The 19849-nt window shown below is 35.5% G+C and overlaps 1 protein-coding gene across 1 annotated transcript in view; it reads right to left on the bottom strand.

Moving 5' to 3' along the window:
- DPYD (dihydropyrimidine dehydrogenase) overlaps positions 1-19849 on the bottom strand; it is a 348807-nt gene that overhangs the window by 215509 nt on the left and 113449 nt on the right. Inside the window, exons 6-8 of the mRNA XM_082286925.1 lie at positions 19445-19641; positions 15510-15591; positions 12234-12321 (exon numbers count right to left, since the gene is read on the bottom strand). Of these exons, the coding sequence (XP_082143051.1) occupies positions 12234-12321; positions 15510-15591; positions 19445-19641 (367 nt within the window). The remainder of the gene's footprint in view (positions 1-12233; positions 12322-15509; positions 15592-19444; positions 19642-19849) is intronic.

Below are 19849 nucleotides of genomic sequence, written 5' to 3'. Positions count from 1 at the left end.
GCAAATTTAACCAACTTTAATGACCCCCACCTTTTAATGACACTACAAATGCATTAATTTTCCTTATTTCAATGCTAAAACTGCATCAGTACATTTTTTCACTCCTATTATATTGCTAAGAGAATTCTTTCTGTTCACATATACAGTTGGAACAGCTGTGTATAATGCCAAATGCAAAAATTTAAGGGATGTTCCAGCATATTAAGTTTAACCCTCATTTCTGTCTCAATGATAGATGCAAGAATTCCAACTAGGTTGATTTTATGAGCCAGTTAAATGATTTGTATTCACACCAACATTAAAAATCCCCAAAGTGACAAAGTGTACTTGAACAAAAATACCCTGCTTGTGACATATCCTTTACAAGTAATGTGTTTTCATTTTTCACATGTTGCATCTCATTTATTTTATTCAGGCACACATAGTTGAATCTACAAGATACAGTGAGCTTCCAATACCTTTGAAATAATAAATCATTTCTTACAGATGTTTTCACCCAGTGCAAGTCTGCTGCTCATTAATCAAACATTATCAGTATCTATCACTGCCCAGTGCTAAACAGGAAAGGCACCTCATTTTGAGTTTTGACTTTTATTCACTGGTTAGTCCCTGACCCTTCTACTACTGCATGCTTATTAGAAACACCTACTGCATGGCAGATCCTACTACATGGAGTTTTAGAATGGGTGTTATACAAGCAGAAGTACTTTTTCATTAAGAACCAAAGGAAACAAAGTCAGGCTGCTCTTCAAATTGGCAACACAAATGCAATCAAATTGTCTTCAAAGCTCTTTTCCAACATCTAAGTAAAACATAACCATGTAAGCAAACTATTTCTGGTCTAGATCTTTTCACATCTGAAATGTTGAAATAAATATATATTAGGCACTACACAAGATACATTTCATTTTTGATAAATTTTTAAAATTTCATTTCAGAAAACAGTATGTATGACACAATATATCCTTACCAGCATAATCCTGCAGGGGAAAATCTAAAGAAAATGGTTCAATGTGAGTAAGAAATTATCTAATAAAAAATTTCAACTTCCTTGTGATCATTGATATATTGCTGGATGCATGCCAATAATGCAAAATAAAATCTGCATTATTTCATCTGCGCTGTTGGTTGCTACACATCTTTTTCAAAATGCTGGAATAGAAATGAAATTGGGTGTGCCACACAAATTGCAAGTGCTTAGGAATGAAGATTTCTGTAGCTTCAAGAAACAGCCGGAACATTTGCCAGCAAGAACACAGTATGGATTCTCCACAGCCTTTTACAGTACTGAGCACTTTCAGTCCTTTTAGTGCTACATTTCACTACTCCAATATGATATTAGAGAAGAATGAACTTGGCCAGGACACCAGTAGCCAGAGCCCAAAAGTCTCACCCTCAGCAGACCACCACACTGCTTCCTTCCAGTGATCTCTTGTGGTGTGCATGATTTATGTTTTTGTTATTAACAAAGTGAAAAATTAAAGACAATGAGAGTGCTTCAGGTAAAAAACAACTACCATCTCCTGCCACAGTGGCAATTCACTCAACTCTCCTTTAACTAAACATTTTGCTTGCATTTTCTACATCTTTCTGAATGAATACTGAACACCACACTGTATCTAGGATTATTCACCCTCCAAGGCTGATTAAACATATTCCATTCTTGGCAGGTCTACAGAAGTGACTGAGCTACGATGTGTATTTTCTATGCCTCAATACAATAAAGGGCACATTCAGCACATGCAAAGGCCCATATTTGCTCTTGAAAAATAAGAAACCAACTTGTCAATGTAGAGGTTGTATTAAGACTCTTATGTCCCTACAATTTAAAAAGTGCTAAGATTTCAGAATTTCCTTTACTTAGTTTTGTTGGGATTTCCAGGAAAAGCTGGGCACAAAGAATGCATAGACTGTAACAATTCAGGGTGATTTCTTCAGATTTTATCTACTGTGGGAAGGAATTTTTTTTTTAACACAAATTAACAAAAAGCCTTTTTATCAAGCAGCTACTACAGAAAGAAAACAGGCATGAACTTTATCCCAGAGATTAGTACAGACACCAGAACCAAGCACCTTACACTTCATGCACATAATGGTCACTATCTCCTCTAACTGCAAATTTCTTTCTGGAAGAGGCTTCATTCAGTCAAGAACTCAAACTTTGAATGTAAGGAGACAAGCAATATAAAAATGGAAACAGTGCCTATTTGGTCACCCAAGTATGTAAAGTCTTTTTGAGAGCATTTTTTTATTTTGTTTTGAAGTGACTGTTATCTAACTTGGTAAAGTTTAACAAAACATAAATATTTCCAGATCACAGAATATTCTGAGGTGGAAGGGACCACATGGATCATCAAATCCACCTCTTAAGTGAATGACCCATAAAGAGATTCAACCCACAAACGTAGTGTTATTACCACCATGTTCTGACCAACTGAGTTAATCTCCAGGTCATAAACTTCTCCCAGATAAAAATTTGGCCATCATTTTTCATTTAAAGCAGATTTGTGCTGGGTCATAATAGAAGCATGAAGTCTGTGTTTATCAACAAACAGAAATGCAATCATGTCTAACTGACTCAGATACTGAAGTAATGAATTGTGCTATTTCCAATGTCTAACTACAAAACACTATACAATCTATAAAATTAGAATAACTGTTTCCTTTGGAAGATAGTTCTGTTCTCATTTAAAAAATCCAACTTATTAGAGAAAAAGCTATAAATACTGTATTATTTAGAAATTATTTTTAATAATGGTTAATAATCTAATTTCACTTTAAATAACAATAAGGTGCTGACATTCCACTATCCACTAAAGTGTTAGAATCTATTTAAATATATGCATCACATCCAAATAAATAATTATCCATTATCAATGATGGCAAATAAACAAACAATCATTTCTAACAAAAACAATCCTATGGAATCTGAGTGAGTTACACCATCTTCTATTACATAAATGAAACAGTAACAAATAAAACCTTGACAACTCTTATAAATGTAGTAATACACTGCAAGTTTCTATTTGGTGACTAGCATTTCAATAGAGTGGCATTATTAACATTAAGGATTAATTGGCTGAAATCTGCTGATCTTTAAATTCTTATTATTCTTCCTTTTTCTTCCCATGAAACTGATCACCAAAGATCATTTAATATTAAGCTATCATACTAGCTTTTTGAATGCATTTTCACTTTCTCTATTGGTTCATATTCCGCTCAGTACATTTTTAGTACAAAATAAGGAACAATAACCAAAGGATTTCCAAAAAAACAGTGTCAAGGACAACATTTGGAAAATAATTTCCTCTGTTAGATAAACATGTAATTTGTATTAGCATTATCCAAACACTCTAAGTACTTAATGTGCTTATTTCTGTCTTTTAGTCTTGTAAACAATTTTTATAAAGACAATTTGCAGTAAATTTAGCATTAACACACTGAAAACACTAATAGTAAAAGCACACCTTGTGACACCACCAAGTGTAAATTCTGAATATGGTTTGATAGTCTTCTGTGTGCATTTTATAGTATCTATGTGACTTTATGCACAAGGAATGACAAAGCTGATCTCAAGTCTATAGGAGACACCAATATATTTAATGAACCCAGAGAAGTATCTGCATACCTGTTAGCCTTTCATTTTGTATTCATAAATATATGTATTTGCACAGTTATTTTAAATTTCATACTAAAAGCAACCATATGAGTGGCCTATGTGAAAAGTATAGATAAGAATACTAAAAAAAGAATTTTCAAGTATCATGACAATATCAAGTGGTTCAAAAGCCTGCATAATCTGAATGTATTCAAAATCAGAGACACAGCAGCACAAACATTTACATAGCTTAGTTAAAGATTACCTATTATAGTGAACATGTAAAATTTTTTTCTCAGATATTTGTTCCCTTTAAAAATGTCCATGGCATTAAAACTAAAGAAAGGCAGGGGATGTGCCTTCCCATGACGATGGACGCTACTGTATTGGACAACAACCTCACAAATGCTTCTGGAAGAGGAAAGCTTTTCAATTAATGTGTTGAGCTTGAAGGGAGGAGTGAGGGATTCCCTTGGGCACACACTGCAGGCCATTACAGGACTCAGAAGGCCCTCAGACTAGAAATCCCACCCAGAAACACAATCACTAATGAGTGTGCTCCAAGTTAAAGGAAGAACCAAAACTGGCCTCAAGCACCCCAAGGGTTTTCTCCGGAAATAAGGTAACTGCCTTTCATTATATCAAACTGTTCCTAAATCAACAAAGGCCTGACTACTGAGCAATGATGGGAAAGGAAGCAGATGACTGAGAAGCACAAGACAACCACTGCATCAGATGGAGGCCTGGAGCCCTGCCCATGCCCAGCTGTGGCTTCTGAGGCACCCCTCTCATGAAGTAGAGAAATGGCAGAGCAAGAAGATCTCCTAAAGCAACCCTTGAAGTCCTTCAACATGTACTACAAATCCACAGCACAAATCCAGTTTTCTTAGCTTTGTCAATTCAATTCAACAAGGAGATACACCCCTTGTTGAGTGGCCAGTGAAAGGAACATGAATTCAGGAACATTATATTTAAGAGACATAAATGTGACAGGAAGACTGCTTAAAACTTTATTCATTAACACAAAAAATTGCTTGCCATCTTCTCACCAATAATTGGCACTGAGATTTTGATACTCTGTGCATAATCTTTTAAAAAAAATTAAATGCAACAAGCCTAGGTTTTTAACCAGTGTTTTATGTTTTGAAAACAAGATGAAGGAAAGTAAGGAATTTATAAAAATATTATTTAGATTTTTTTATTCTGTCAGTCCTCCTATAGTATTAAGTAGAACAATATTTCAAAGAGTGATTGCATTAAACACATATGGGACCACATACAGTTTTCTTACAAAAAAAAGAGAGCTCAGCTAAAGTAAATTACATGGATCAACTCACAAACTGCACTTTAGTAGGTTGTTCATTCTGTGTCTGAATATTAATGCCGAAGTAAAAAGATGGCAGCATAATAAATATTGGTTCATCTAAAGAATAAAGGTAACTGAGTCAGGGAGTGAACTTTTGGAAACAACATGCAAGTAAGCAAAGCTCTTTTCTTTAGTTGTAAAGCATTCAAGTAACATCAAATATGAGAATACACTATATAAGATCACCATTTTGTTCAGTGGGTTTTTTTTATACACCTCAAACACAAAAATGCTTAAAAATATATGCTTGAATAAGAAAAAGTGCTAAATAATGTTAGATTACATAATCTCCTAAGATATTAAAAAATTAACTACTCTTAAAAAAATAGGAACCAAATTAATTTTGCCATTATATTTAGATGAGCATTTCTTCAGGCACATTCTCCAGCATCATGGAAAGAGACAGGAGAGTGTTTTGTAAAACATATGCAAGAGAGATTGTTATGCTAAGTAGTTTTGGTAGGAAAGATAAGTAAGTAAGAGCACAAAAATCTGTGTAATTTACAAGTCAATATCATAAGTCTGCCCAAGGGCAGATTATTAGTATTTTTTGAAAGTGTCCTAAGACTATTAATAATAAATAAGCTGTTTCGTGAATCTCAGCCCTAAAAGCTTTCAACTGCCTAGTGCTTCCGATGTGTATGTAGGAATATTCCACCAATATCCAGAGCAGTACTGAGAACTAAAGAGCTGAAATAACAGCTTACTACAAATGCCAATAGTAGGAAAAAATGTCTCAAGCATTAAAATTCTTGGATTTATGTACATGGTTGGTCTACAGGAAAGATGCTGCATCGGGAATAATAGCAAGTTCAAATTCCTGCTATAGTATGTAAGAACAGGTTCTTTTCACAGAGCTCCTTTTCTAATATAAGTACTTGGTTTTTAATAACAATGCTTTTTAGATTAAAGAGTAGCAGAAGATAATAAAATAAGGACTAACAAGCTTTGTATTTGAACCAACTGATTGTATAATTCATTTAGAATATTATTCACATGAGACACGAAACAAGAAATGTAGTGTTAAAGAAGGATGCATTTATTCTCCAAGCTGTGAGCCATGAGCTAAGGCTCTCCAGCAGGCAGAGTATAAAGAACTCCTATACTTGACTGCACAGACTTGTGCAGACCTTCTTCCTTGGGACTTCACCTCATGCAGCTGCAGTTCAATGTGCAGTTTTGATCCTGTTTTGTACTAAGTGCAAACACATCTATCACTGGCCTTCTCATGGAATCTTTATTTTAAAAACAACGTTTTTAAAATTTAGTTTTAAGATTAGTACTGTAAGGCAATTGTGAAATATTGTGAATTGGTTTTACCCAGATCCTGCCACTGCTCTTCATCTCTGCTGTTCTTCAAACTGTTCAAAGTACTCTGACTGACTTCATGACTCATCTTGATTATTTCATTCCCATTATTTCTAATACCAAAGGCTCACAACTTTTTGCAGATACATGAATTTGAATATGTTGGTTTGCAACAATAAAATATAATTTCAAGTGTTTTTCCTGGTTCCGTAGCCTTTAATATCTTTGATTGTATATGGATACCAATGCTTAAAAGGCCATTGTCACCATTTAAAATCCTTGGTGAAAAGCACTTACTTTGCAAGATTCTGAAACACTGATCTCCCTTGTCTACAGGGGGCAATGAAAAAAACCCAGAAACTAAGCCAGGCACACATTTATTTTGAGTATCTAGCTGATCATGTTTCCAATGACATCATTCTTTCCTGCACTACCTTCCAAAGTATTATTTTTCTCCCTTATTTGTTGTCTTTTATCTGCCTGTCTTTAGGCTTTGGCTTCCTTGCAGCAAAACCTATACTACCTATAAAGTGTCAAAATATTTATGAAATTATAAAGTAATACAAAACAATACCAAAAAACAATACTCCAGCAATAGAGCTGGTGATCCTAAGAGCCATGGGCTGCACAATGCCTGTCCTAAAGCTCTATCTTTAACCAAGGTGCAGTGCCATTTACATGACTTGCTACATTACCACAGAGGCAAACAGCTCTTCATGAAGGGGCCTAACAGCCTCCCACAACATTTGGGAACATCACAAACACCAAGAAACACAAATCAATTCTGAAAAGCAACCAACTAACAGATAAATTCTGGATATGTTTTCAAATGACTCTGCTTCTAAACTCCTTCTTTGGAGGAGGTAAGTGAAATCACAAGTGAAAAGAAAAAGAAAACTCAAATACAAGGTAAATCACAACCAGAGAAGCAAGCAAATAAATGTCTGTTCACAACCTGAAATGAGAACTATTTTGAACATGACATATCTCCTCCATAAATGTCTGTGCCTGGCCATGGGCCTACGGGCCCCATATGCAGATTTCATGTCCTCCAAATTTAGTTTATGAATCAGGAGTACGATGCACAATTTTTTCCTATAGCACAAGCAAAATGAACATCTGTTCACTTTTTGCCACGTAGGTTTATATCTGTGTGGGTGGGTGTGAACAGAGCTCTTGATGTGTAATAGTCCTCCCATCTGCACACCAGGTGGCACTGCATAGTTAATCAGAAGATAATAACAGGCATGAGGAGATTACTTACTTTTTGGGGAAGAGAGAGTAAATCAATCTCACAGAGTTTTTTTTTTTAAAACAAGGTACATTAATGCTCCCAGTTTTAATTTTTTTTTTTTTTTTGGTGTGTAATTTCACTCCAATCAATGACATGATCTGATTATATCATTGTTTGAATGCTATGTTAATTAACTATGAATGACTGCAATTACGACAAAGGTTCTTGCCACAAGGGATTTCATTTATTTTTTTTTCTTTTTTTTAATGTACATTTTTAACCCTTGCAAGCAGAATATACTATTTAGAGCACATTTAAGCAACAATCTGCTTAGATTTACTCAGTACACTCATCTAACCCACCATTTCACTGTATTTAATAGACCTCTGTATACCCATATACAATAAAACGAACTTTACAGCAATTCAGCGTCAGAAGATGGAGGAAGAAACAACAATCTTCATTACTCAATGAGAAGTTAAGTACAAAGTTAGCTAGTGCTGCAAGTTTAACTTTAGTGTTTGTAGGTTTAAAGTGTCTAAGCAATTTCTGGGAATAAGGGCTTTGGATTTTTGTAAAAAGTTAACTAAATAAAACAATATTTGAGGATCTATTTTTATCTGATATCCATCTAAGGAGAATGTAAATGTTCCATAGAACACTTATATTATGATAAAATATTACAGAATAAGGATAGAGGTTTGTGTAAAAGTCTGCAGAAAATATGTTTATGGTGATAGCATTTTTATGTAGTCGTTTGAATGTCACGTGAAAAATGTCCTTAAATACTTTGAATATTTAGTTCATTCATTTTTATTCAATTAAGTAGTTCTATAAAGAAACTGTTTTGCATTTTCTCTTTCAAAAAGAATATACAATGCTTTGTGGAGTCTTAAAAGACAGAACCACAGAATCATGTTTTCCAAAGAATGCGGCTGAACTTCTGGAAGGATGAGTAATAAAAGCCTGGTATCTCTGCATTTGCTCTGATAGCCATGAGAGACACACACAGAGGAAGAGACACAGTAACACAAAGCATTCAGACTGCTCTGTTCCCCGTAGGATACCCTTGCCTGCCTTACTCTGCTGTCTCTGAGGACCATGTGCTCTCTCCTCTAGCCCCTCACCCCTTCATTGATTTCTTCTTTTGCTCTCAGCATGCTTATTCTCTGTTGCCCTGAGACTCTATGGTGTTTACAGAAGGCAGCAACTGATGCAAGATTTTTTTCTTTAAAAGCAAAATTTTCAAACTGATTTGTCAGTTCAGGCACAAATTCTTCACAAACCCTTCTTATCAAAAAGCAGAGCTGATTTAAGGTAGAGTACATTGAGTAATCTTTCAAATCAGGCCAGGATAGGATTTTTTTCTATGCTTACTTTTACCGATTGGTTTTAAAACTTTGAATGTTCAATTGGGAGATTTAATTCCTATTCATTAATGTTTATGAGTAGCAAACCCAAAAGTTTTGTAACTGGAAGAGAATTAGAATTCTAAGATGAAAATTTTAAAGACTCTAATTCTTCATCTCTAATTCTTAATTAGCATTTTTAATTGCCCAATGAAATAAGACTAAGTTTAGAAATTGCAGCTACCTAAATGACAATGAAAAAAAGAACTAGAAAAACACAGTAGAGACTCCAAGAACATTGTTAATCCCATTGTTTAGCTGCTACCTTTTTGACCTATAATAATTATCATGCATGCTATTGTCTATCATTACTTTCAATGTAAAAAACTGAGAATCGTGGACTACCCTCTAATACTTAACGTTAGCTGTAATCTGAAATTGTGACTGCTGGAGAAGACCAGATGCATGGTGTATCTCTTACATTGCCATTGCCCAGCTGGATTCTTATTGATTATCCAGGAAACTATGAAAGTTTTTCCTAGTTCAACATACGTCTTCATAACCCCAAATTCCACACCAGTCTTCACAGCCTAATTGGGAAAGGTAAGATGGAGGTAAGGTGTGACTCAAACTGAGCCCCCAGAGGCTGTCAAAGGTTGGTGACACATACTGGACACCTGTTTGTTTCCAAGGCTAGAACAAGGTACTATTCTCAACTTTGAAACAGTGACTAAATGCACCAGACCTACTGGGTGGAGAGCATCTTTCCCCTTAAGATAAACCACCACAGCCTCAATGCCTCAGTAAGCAAAGAATTGAAGTGAAGCACCCTTTTTTATTATTATTCAATTCAAGTAAGTCTATTAAACTGTATCCTTTTGTGAACTTCTTAGGAATTCTTTACCTCTCATGTCAGAAACACAGCAAATAGCTGATTAGAGCACACTTTTAACCTGTCCAAACAGCTCTTACAAAAAGCCTTTGCTATTCTTTTTTCTTCAATATGGTCACTTGCTAGAATGCTCAGACCTCAGTCACCTACGTTTTAGCATCGATAGAACCTGCAGTGGAGGGCACTTTCCCTACTGCACACAATTTTCCCACCAGCAATAGATTTTCCCTGATGCATAACCGTGTGAAAAATAGTTTTCAACGTTCTCTTCGCAACTCCATCTGCCCTCAGGTAGCTGGTTACTTACAAGTGCTCTTCCGTTTCATGAATCACACATGGACTTTTATACAATCCCAACTGATAAAATCTCAAGTTCCATCTCATTTGCAAGACTAAAGGGTGTGCTTTTCAAAAACCACATTGCTGTGAAAAAGTCCTCTCACACTATACTCTCGTCCCATCAGGGATTTCATTTTTTTTTTTACACACTCATTTACTTTTTCTTTTTTCCACTAACAGGGAAAATTGAAAACTACCACATTTATTTTCCATCAAGGTACAAATTCATTCAGAAGCAAATTACAACAAAAAAATAAATCTTCTGTTTTATGTAAGTAGCTCTATAATTATTTTACCCCTATGATTCAGGGTAATGTTCAAATGTGATGTTTCATTGAATATGTCTGTTCAGTAGGCAAAGAACACAAAAAGAAATGCAGTTCAGACTCATTATGGAAAAGCGGCTGTTGCTGAGAGGTTATAAATGCTGTATTGCATTAATATAGTTAACTCCATAAATATGCAACCCCTTGGCATGTCCTCTCCCTCTCACTACCAGTATGCAAGGCCACATTACTGTCCAGTGTCTCACACAGTACCACAAAAGTGAGATGACAGGCAGACAAGGGGGTACAGAGAGGGACCAACTTCATCATAAATTCAAGGAAGCTTCCAATAACAAAACTTTGTAGGTACACATAATCCATCATTAGCATTTATACCCTCTGTTTCCTAGTACAATCAATGAACACATGCTTTACAGGAGAATTATGCTTCAGATACCGTCTCTTGTTTATTAAAATTCTGGCTGTGTCCCTTTACCTAGCATCTATATGGCAAAATGTTGTCTGGATATATAGATCTATATATAGATTTATGTCTAACCAAAATATATTTTATATTAGAATACCTTTATTAAGGTCAGAAAATAAACCTACATACATAAACCAAACACCATTTCTATGTGAAGTGCTCAGTGGTCATTTTTGCTGACACTAAACTGAACTGTTATCCTAAGCTTCTGAGTCAGAAATGCAGAGGAACAATGCTGATGTTAAAAAAATTACTGAGAATTTTTTCCTGAGTGCTAGACTCACATAAAACAAATGCTTATGAATTAATTCCTCATTGGTGAGATTTTGCTATGCAGTTTGAAAGACACAGATGAAAACAATGAAAAATAGAAGTCACACCATTTGCCTTGTATACAATAACATCAAAATATGATACATCAGAATTCCTATACATGGAAGTTCTCTAACAATGTGAGGATTTAGGATTACATAAATCACAACACTCTGTGCTATCATTACACAACAGAATAGACCTGCAAAGCTTATTATACTGCATAACCAGATGGTAAACAACAGTTGTCGTTGTACTAAGAATTACATCTCTGTAATCAATAATAGGAAGGAGGAACAGTTGGACAACTTGTTTCCTATTATGTTCACTTAGGCAACGTCTAGATCAATAAAGAGCATTAAGCCTCATACCAACTGTAGACAATGCCTGCTCAACATGCCTATCATATGGCAGCAATGGGTCCAGCTGCACTTCAAAATACTTGTAAATGGATAACAATTCTAATCTAACATTAAAAAGAAGCAATGATGCAAACAGCAGAGAGGTACAGGACTTCTCTAGTACATGAGAGAAGACAGACGTATGATGCCAGTTTCAGTATAAGCCAAAATCAGCTTATTTTGTTAACCCACTCTGTAAGTACTTTTCACTACAGCCTATCTGAAGGATGTTACACATTTTATATGGATGAAAGAAAAAAAGCAACCAAGCATGATATCACTGGCTTACATATAGACTCAGTAATTGTGTGGGTGTAGTAAGCTGTGCGCAAAAATTGAAAACTAAACTTGTGTATCGCTCCAGGCCAATATGGCAATTAATTACAAGCAAATTTGTAGTTCATCCATTTTTAACTATTTAAGCAAACAATAAATCAACCCATTCAGCTACATTCACATCTTACTTAAAGATCTATAATATAAATGTGAAAATTTTAATAACTGTCTTAAGGCCACTAGCTGTAGCTTCCTGATTTTATAATTTTTCTTATATCCCATACTTCCATCATTCATCAAATTAAAGCTTTCTCCCATCATGCTATTAACAAACATACAGGTTCCAGTTTATTCCAGTCCTTCAATTTCAACAGGACAAAACATGGGACTGTCAGCTCTTCTTACCTATTCCAATAAAGACTGCTTTATAGCCATCTTCCTTCAGGGTACGGAGTGTCATTCCATCCACTGCAAGGCCTTTCCTAAAAATGATCTGAAAGAATTAAAAATTGTTTGGTTTCAATGTGACAACTTGAAAATAATTTCTATTCTTCTATTTCTATGTCTTGCATACAGGCACCTCACAGGATCATCTAGTGAGCAAACAAAGCAAATTGTTTTCCCCCAAACCAGGCTTTAAAGGCCAGATTGCTCTGACTTAAGCAAGTGGCACAAACTACAAATGGGTAAAAAAGTACCTTCAGATCATCTTCAGATGGGAACCACCACAGCCTAGCTTGGTTTCTGCTGTAAGCTAAAAGGTCTAAAGCAAACTAAACAAACAGATAACACCTGTCTATGGAACAAAATACTGAAGTAGAAAATACTGAAAATAGCAGTTTTCTACTGTGAGTAAATATCTGTATTCAGTGCTGACTACAAAAGGCTGTAGTTTCACCCATGCAAAAACCTGAATACAAGAAACATGTTGTGGAAGCAAGAACCTCCTTTATGGAATATGCACTGAACAGATAGCCAGCACGCCAACCAAAACCCAATCAGTTTATGTTACTGCACAAACATTAGTGAAACTATGACATGACACTATTCTGAAGAGAAAACCAAGCAATGCCCTCTGCACAGTATCAGGTACTTGGCAGGCCGCTAAATGTGCAGAATGCAATGCCAGTAAACAAGGAAGGATTGTATTGCTTTTTGCTGCATACGCAGAGCTCATAGCCCAACTTTTGAGATCACTATCTAGAACTCCTGTATGCCAAAAAAACCTTCAGTGATGCCAGTGGTGCTTTTGTGAATTCAGAAAACCTGCCTGCAAAAGACAGAATACTCTTCGCAAATTACAGCGTGCCCTACTCAATTGTAATGAAGCAGCACATTCTGCACAGTAAACTAACAGAGGTTTTCAAAACTATGAATGACATAAGTTTTGATTTAGACTTGCAATTGTTAATTCTAATTTAGACAAGCAACAATGCCCACAGTGCAGTGATAGGTGTTCATTTATTGAAAGAAATAACTCATAGCAATCAAAACACACTTATAATCTATACTTGTTTCTGTTCAATTAGTTTTTACTTTCAGAAGCAAAAGCTGAATTTTTTTTCCAGAGCCATGCTGCACCACCAATCCTGCTCTGAGCAGCCACTGCACAGGCTGAGCACCTAGAGGAGTTGTAAGAGTGTAAGGGATGGGGAATAGTGTTTGCTGTGCGTTCAGGCAACCAGCGATGGCAGTCCCTGTGCAGAGGTCATGCAGCTGGAGATACACACACCTTTTGTTCATCACTCCTAACCCCAAGGCCTTTGAGCACATAAAGTGTGTGTGATTCCTCTTCTGATATTTCATACTTCTTGACATAGGTATGTGTGTTTTTATCTCCGCATCTTAGACTCTCTGAACTTGAATGCTTTCCCCCAGGTTTTTTATATCACTTGTGATTTTACTTTACAAAATGCAATGCTGTTGTAAGCTCTCTACTTTGTGATCTTAACAGTTTAGCCTTCAAGCCACTGTGTATCTTGTTTGTTATTCAATCTGCCTGTATTTCATTTAATATACTTTTCAGGTTGGTGGGGAAAAAAAGGCAGAGGTAAAATACCATTTACACTACTTAAAACACTGACTTTCTTTGTCTTTGGATATTTAGTACAAATTTTATCTGAGGTGAAGAAGCCATGTACTGTTGCAATCCTTAAAACAATACAGACTCCATCCTCACCTGCAACAAAAGACATTCCATAAATTGTCATTACATTTTTTTATCCTGTTGTGTACATACGTTATGAAAACCTAATGAAGGAATTTAAACAGCAATACTATTTTATGTGAGGATTCATAATACATCTAGGGCCTAGCTCTGCAATCCTTATTCAGCTGACTAATTCTTACTAATTTCAGTGGAATTACTTGAATAAACAGCACTACTGAGCATTTACTCAACACAGTACCTTCCACCATTTGAAATGCTTTAAGTAAACACCAGAAAATATTTCCAGCTTAGAGAGGTATAAAGCTAAGGTACTTATTTAACCAGCTTGCCAAAGGGTCAATTGCAAACCAATGGCAGAGCTTTGAAGCAAATTTACATTGAGATTCTCTGCTGCACTCCAGAACTGCAGAGGACCTGCAGGTCAAGATGACATGGTGGCTCCATCAGTCCATTCTGGAGACCCTGTCATAACACAAAGCCCTGGAAAGTGAGATTGGCAGAGGATTCTCAGGAGTCTGTGCCCAGCAGTTTTGTCTAAAGTTGTCTCAGTGCTCTGTTTAACCCCATCCCTAACTAAACCTCCATTCTGTAATTTTTTTCAAGGGTTTCAAAGGGAATTTTAAAGTAGAAAAACAGACTTGTAGCACTTAAAACCTTATTTTGCATCTTACCAGCATTTTTATAAAACCTGGGCAGAACAATGTTCTCACTCAGGTCTTGTGACAACTGCCTACTGCTTTTATAATATGAATCAACATGAAAGATTCCAAGAAGAATTTCTTGCTTCACTGAAGGTTTTAGTAACATATTAAAAATAAAGTATCCCTCCTGTTACTCAAAAATTTGATCTAGTGATGCATTCTAAGTTTGTAACTTCTATTATAATGTGCAGCAATTGTAAAAACTATCTAAATCTTCAGCTCAAGTCCTAAATTAATAATAAATTGCTGTTTCCATTATCTATAAACAACACACATTTATTTAACAGAATAATGCATAACTATTGCTTTCCAAGAAGTTGAATAGACTGTTATTGTTTATAACAGATGATCATGTTAACACTTTAATTTGATGCATTTTATTACAAAATTAACTTGGATGCAAGACTGTATGATAAACCATAAAGAAAAAAAAATCAGGGAGAAGGAACAAAAGAAGTATCAAATATGAATGGTTTAAGTAGTGCCAAACTTGATTAAAAAAAAATCAAATCATTCCAATAGCTACACTGAACCCCTAAAGCAATTTAGGAATTTGTTTCTTACAGACAATTAATCACATGCAGGCATGCCAGATGAGAACTATTGATTGCCCTTTTCCAAACTAGTGGCATTCAGACAGGAGACAGACAAATGCCCTGAGCAAGAGGAAGCATCTTCCTGCCTCTGTCTAGCATAGCTTTTAATCGTTCTTTACTAATGTGCATGACATTTTGCTGTTAATCTTTGGCAGAGTTCTTGTTCTTTTTTTTTTCTTTGAGCTATACATAGGCAGGATATATTTTTCATTACCTTCACTCCAAGATCCTTCATAAGCTCGGCTTCAAAATTCACTACATCATACGGCAATCGGAACTGGGGGATTTCAGACATACTAAAATAAATAAAAATGCTTGTGAAATACCCATAACTATCAGGAAAAGAGAATTTTTAAATTTGTTTTTTATTATTATCATTATTAGCTAAAATACTTATAACACACCTTAGTTAATTTTGACATATGTGAATGGGAATGTGCTGAAATGTGACTCGACTTTTTTTAATTGTTAGAGTGACAAAAAAGCTTTATTCATCCAATGCTAAAAAATATAGGTCAGGAAGGCAGTAACTTCAACACTACCCACACCTGTAGGTAACTATTTAACATATATTATGTTTGAGTTCTAAAGGACTTCCGCTCCATTCCTTTTGTTCACCAGAATATGTAACACTAAACTTAAGATATTCATTTAAAAAAGGACCTCATGGCTACTAAAAGCAAAGTGACATAGCAATCTTTCATTAAGCTATCCAATAAGAGAGAATCAAATTTCCCATACAATTTTTTAAAGTGTTACATATGCTATTTTGAGCTATGAGCTATTAAAACTGTACCCACCTCCATTTCTACTTCATAAATTTTTTATGATTTTTCAGGATGGACAAACACTATCAGCTGTTGATTTCATGTCTGCTTTTTGACTTAATGTGTATTAACTGGCATTTTTTCCTCCTGGGGAAGATTAGGAATGACATCTTCAAGATCCCAGAATCACAAAAGGGGAAAACTGCAGTGCCAATATAGGATCTCAGTTTATATCTACTCTTACAGATTTAATAAATATATATTTATCTCCAATGAAATGAAATCTATATATGCCAGTTCAAAATCTCTACTGTAAAACATGTTGCAGATAAACACAGTGAAGTTATATTTTAGATACTTTTGTTCAATGAAGATAAAAACCTAAATATGCAGAAAAGTAAAGGCTTCTCCCCAGATACTTCTAAGCTTCAAACAGTCTAATCTGTTCTCAAATTAATGAATCTGTAATATCCATAACAAAGCACTGGCACAAGAGATTCACTGCAGCTTATTTTACATATTGATATTGACCACACCATCTTCAGCATCTAACTTTAACAGGCCAGAAGAGTTTTATTTATTTTAAGTTGCATCAACTTTAATTATATTGATAAGAAACTGGTGTTCTTCCTTATTTCTAATACTGCCCTTTTTACACCTTTCTTGACCAGTGTGCAATGAGAAGCGTTGTAAATATCAGATATAATGAAAGTGTCAATACAACTTTCACAGGTCATGCTAAATAAAGGTGTCTGAGGCAGAAACCAATGTATCAACATGATTCTGCAACAGAGATTCAATAAAGAAATCTAATCAAAAAAAGGAAAGTGCTATTTTCCAAGCCACCTATGTATTTGTTGGAGGCCTGTCATTTCCACAACAGGCTCCCAGAACAGTACTGGTTGTGTTACATCACTGTCAGAATCTGCAAACACTTTTTTGCTCTCATTAAACATTTACTTAGTCTGATGCTGTGAGGTATACCCACATGCATGCACATTAACTATGAAAAGAGGCTTTTTATGAAAGTCAACTGATACATCAATAATTCTGAAACAATTTCTTTCAGCAGCAGAAGATGCTTTCTGACTCTGCAATGGAGAGACAGAGAGGGAAAAGAAAATGGGGCAGAGATGGAGGAGGGATGCAGTGGATACAAAGTGTCCCACAAATTCACCTCTACCTCAAATCTGACCCAAGCCAGAGGTGCTTGGACAGGTGCCTGGCATTTCTCAGCAACCTCAAATTACTGTTGCTCCAGGGGCAGCTCTTGGTACATTGTAAAGCAGTGCCAGAGTTAGGAGTACAAGTAGTAAAGCTTGTTCATGGTCTCTAAGCAAGAGCATGGTGTGCTCATGCCTACTCTACTATAAAGCATAAATTTTACACAACTGGTGAAATGTAGGAAAACCTGCCCATAACTATGAAAAATCCAGACGCGTTCAGAGAAGCACAGATTTATGTTACATTTAAATATCCGACCACAGGAACTGCAATCACTAGACACCTTTCCAGTGTCACAATATTATGAAAATTAGCTACGATGCAAGAAACATCCTAACTAAAAACAACTGGAAAAAACTTTAAGAAGGCACAAACATGACCATTATAAACAGCTGATTCCAAATACAAAATTGATTTGGTCTTCTTAGCAATTTGCAATAGTTTTTGAAGCCTTGAAAACACACCCATCAATAACCCAAATTTGCTAAAAGATGTGCTGCAAAGACTTAGAAATGCAATAATGGATGATTGCTGCCACAGGCCAGCCCCCTTTCTGTTTCAAGATTAAAATAAGGAAAAAAGGAATTGATGCCCTTAAACCACACATGAACATTTCTACGGTGAATGGAAGTAAAATTTGACCTTGAATGAGATATGTTCTTTAAGACTCAGAAGAAAGAAATACATTTTAAAATACACTCCTCAACCATTAAGGATACTAACAGAACAGGCAAAACTCCATGTAAGGCTTTTTGCAATAAGAGAAACAGACAAAACATTATTTTAAATTCAACTTAAACCATGAAGAACTTAAGATCACACTGCTTCAAATACACAAGCACATATTAAGCAGCTCGAGCATTGTACTATAAGCACTGAAGGAAGTCCTGCTTTGTATTGCCAAGTCCAACCTGTTACCAAAAAAAGCCTTTTTGTTAAAAACCTCTTATTAATGCTGACTACTTTACAGCAACAAAACTGATTTTAATCTGGTATTTATGATAGTGTGTGCTACTCAACAGGTGAATAGGTATTTCACATACTAAATTTGCAATCCTCTATGGTAACTAGTTCAAGTAAAACAGCTTCACAGTTAAATGCCTATGGATTAACACCTTGGTAATTAGGTAGAATAATTCTGAACCTCACTGGGAAAAATGCAAGTAATCAGTTCAACTTCTCCAGAATTGATTCTCTTTCTTGCAGAGCACTGAATAAGTATTTGACATTATGACATTATGGATCAAATTCATTAACCGTGTCAACTCTATTGATTTCAGTGATGCTGCATTAAGAAATGTAAGTGCATCACCCTTCCTTCTCTCTGTTTCATTACATTTTGTATTTTTTAAACACAATCTGTGAATACATTTTGTACTCTTTCACATCTTACATTGCAGAACTTAATTTTGATTTTGAATGGCTTGGTATCCACTAGTCAGTGTCTGAATTATCTTATACACAGGGATTCCAAAAAACCTACTAGATTTGATCACAGCCATTGCTGCAGTGGCAAAAATTCATTTTCTAGTGTAGAGGACTGACACCATGCAAATATCAGCCAAGGGTTTACCACACAGGAACACTGCAAAGGTACCTTCCTTTATGTATTTGTAACTTTTTGAAGGTTGAGAATTGCAGGGGGTTTATTTCACCCTTATTCTATGGTCTGCTAAAGCTGCACCCATGATTGTCACTGTCACCTTTATTTGCACAAGGTAGTCCAAGAAAGCATTCTAAACCTAAAATTCTCCGTGAAATTAGTATCTCTCTAAAACTTTTGAAACATTCTTTCACTATGGCTACAGTTACTTAATTTTGTTTTAGAAGTTTTGGGTAAGGGAAAATGGTTCCTGACACCATTTTCTAATATGTTAATTTGGTAACAACAACTGCACCCTGAAATTTAACAGGTCATGTGAAAAGAATATAGGAGATAGCCAACAGATTTCCAGTTAAAGCTTGCCTGTAACTGTACCTCTCTTAATGTGAATGATCAATGATTTAAATAAAAAGTTACTTTTACAGATCTGAAATTTTCTACTCTCTTCCTCTGCTAAAAGTAGAGGGATCACATATAATATATGTAAGTACAACAGTTCTTGCTATGTTTTCTACAATAACTGGAAACAGTGCTTTGTTATCATTGTTTTATTACCTTAAGCCCCCAAGGTACTCCTGCTTTTCAAATATGGTGATGTCTGAATAGCCCAATCGAGCCAGAAAGGTAGCGCAACTTAAGCTTGCAGGTCCCGCACCAAGAAGAGCTATCTTCGCCTGATATGCTTCAGGCATATCTTCTGGAGGAGGTAAGGAAGGGTTTCTGATCTGAGGAATATTCATGGCTTTGAAAACCTGAAAAGCAACACAATCAACAGGTTAAATACTTTACATACCCTCCTTACATTTTATTATGAATGACATGATGGAAGCTTCTGCTAGTACTGTCACATAGCTGATATAGTATAGCAGATTGCATCGCAACATTATAGCATCCAAATGACACGATGTGTGCATTTGTGAGGGATGCTGTATTTGCAGGGTTTGGTCCTTTTACGGGTCT

Source organism: Coloeus monedula, assembly GCF_965178545.1.
Source record: "Coloeus monedula genome assembly, chromosome: 9".
In the NCBI taxonomy this organism is placed as follows: domain Eukaryota; kingdom Metazoa; phylum Chordata; class Aves; order Passeriformes; family Corvidae; genus Coloeus; species Coloeus monedula.
Note: the sequence above shows the minus strand (reverse complement) of the source record. Positions and strands in the feature narration are given on the sequence as shown.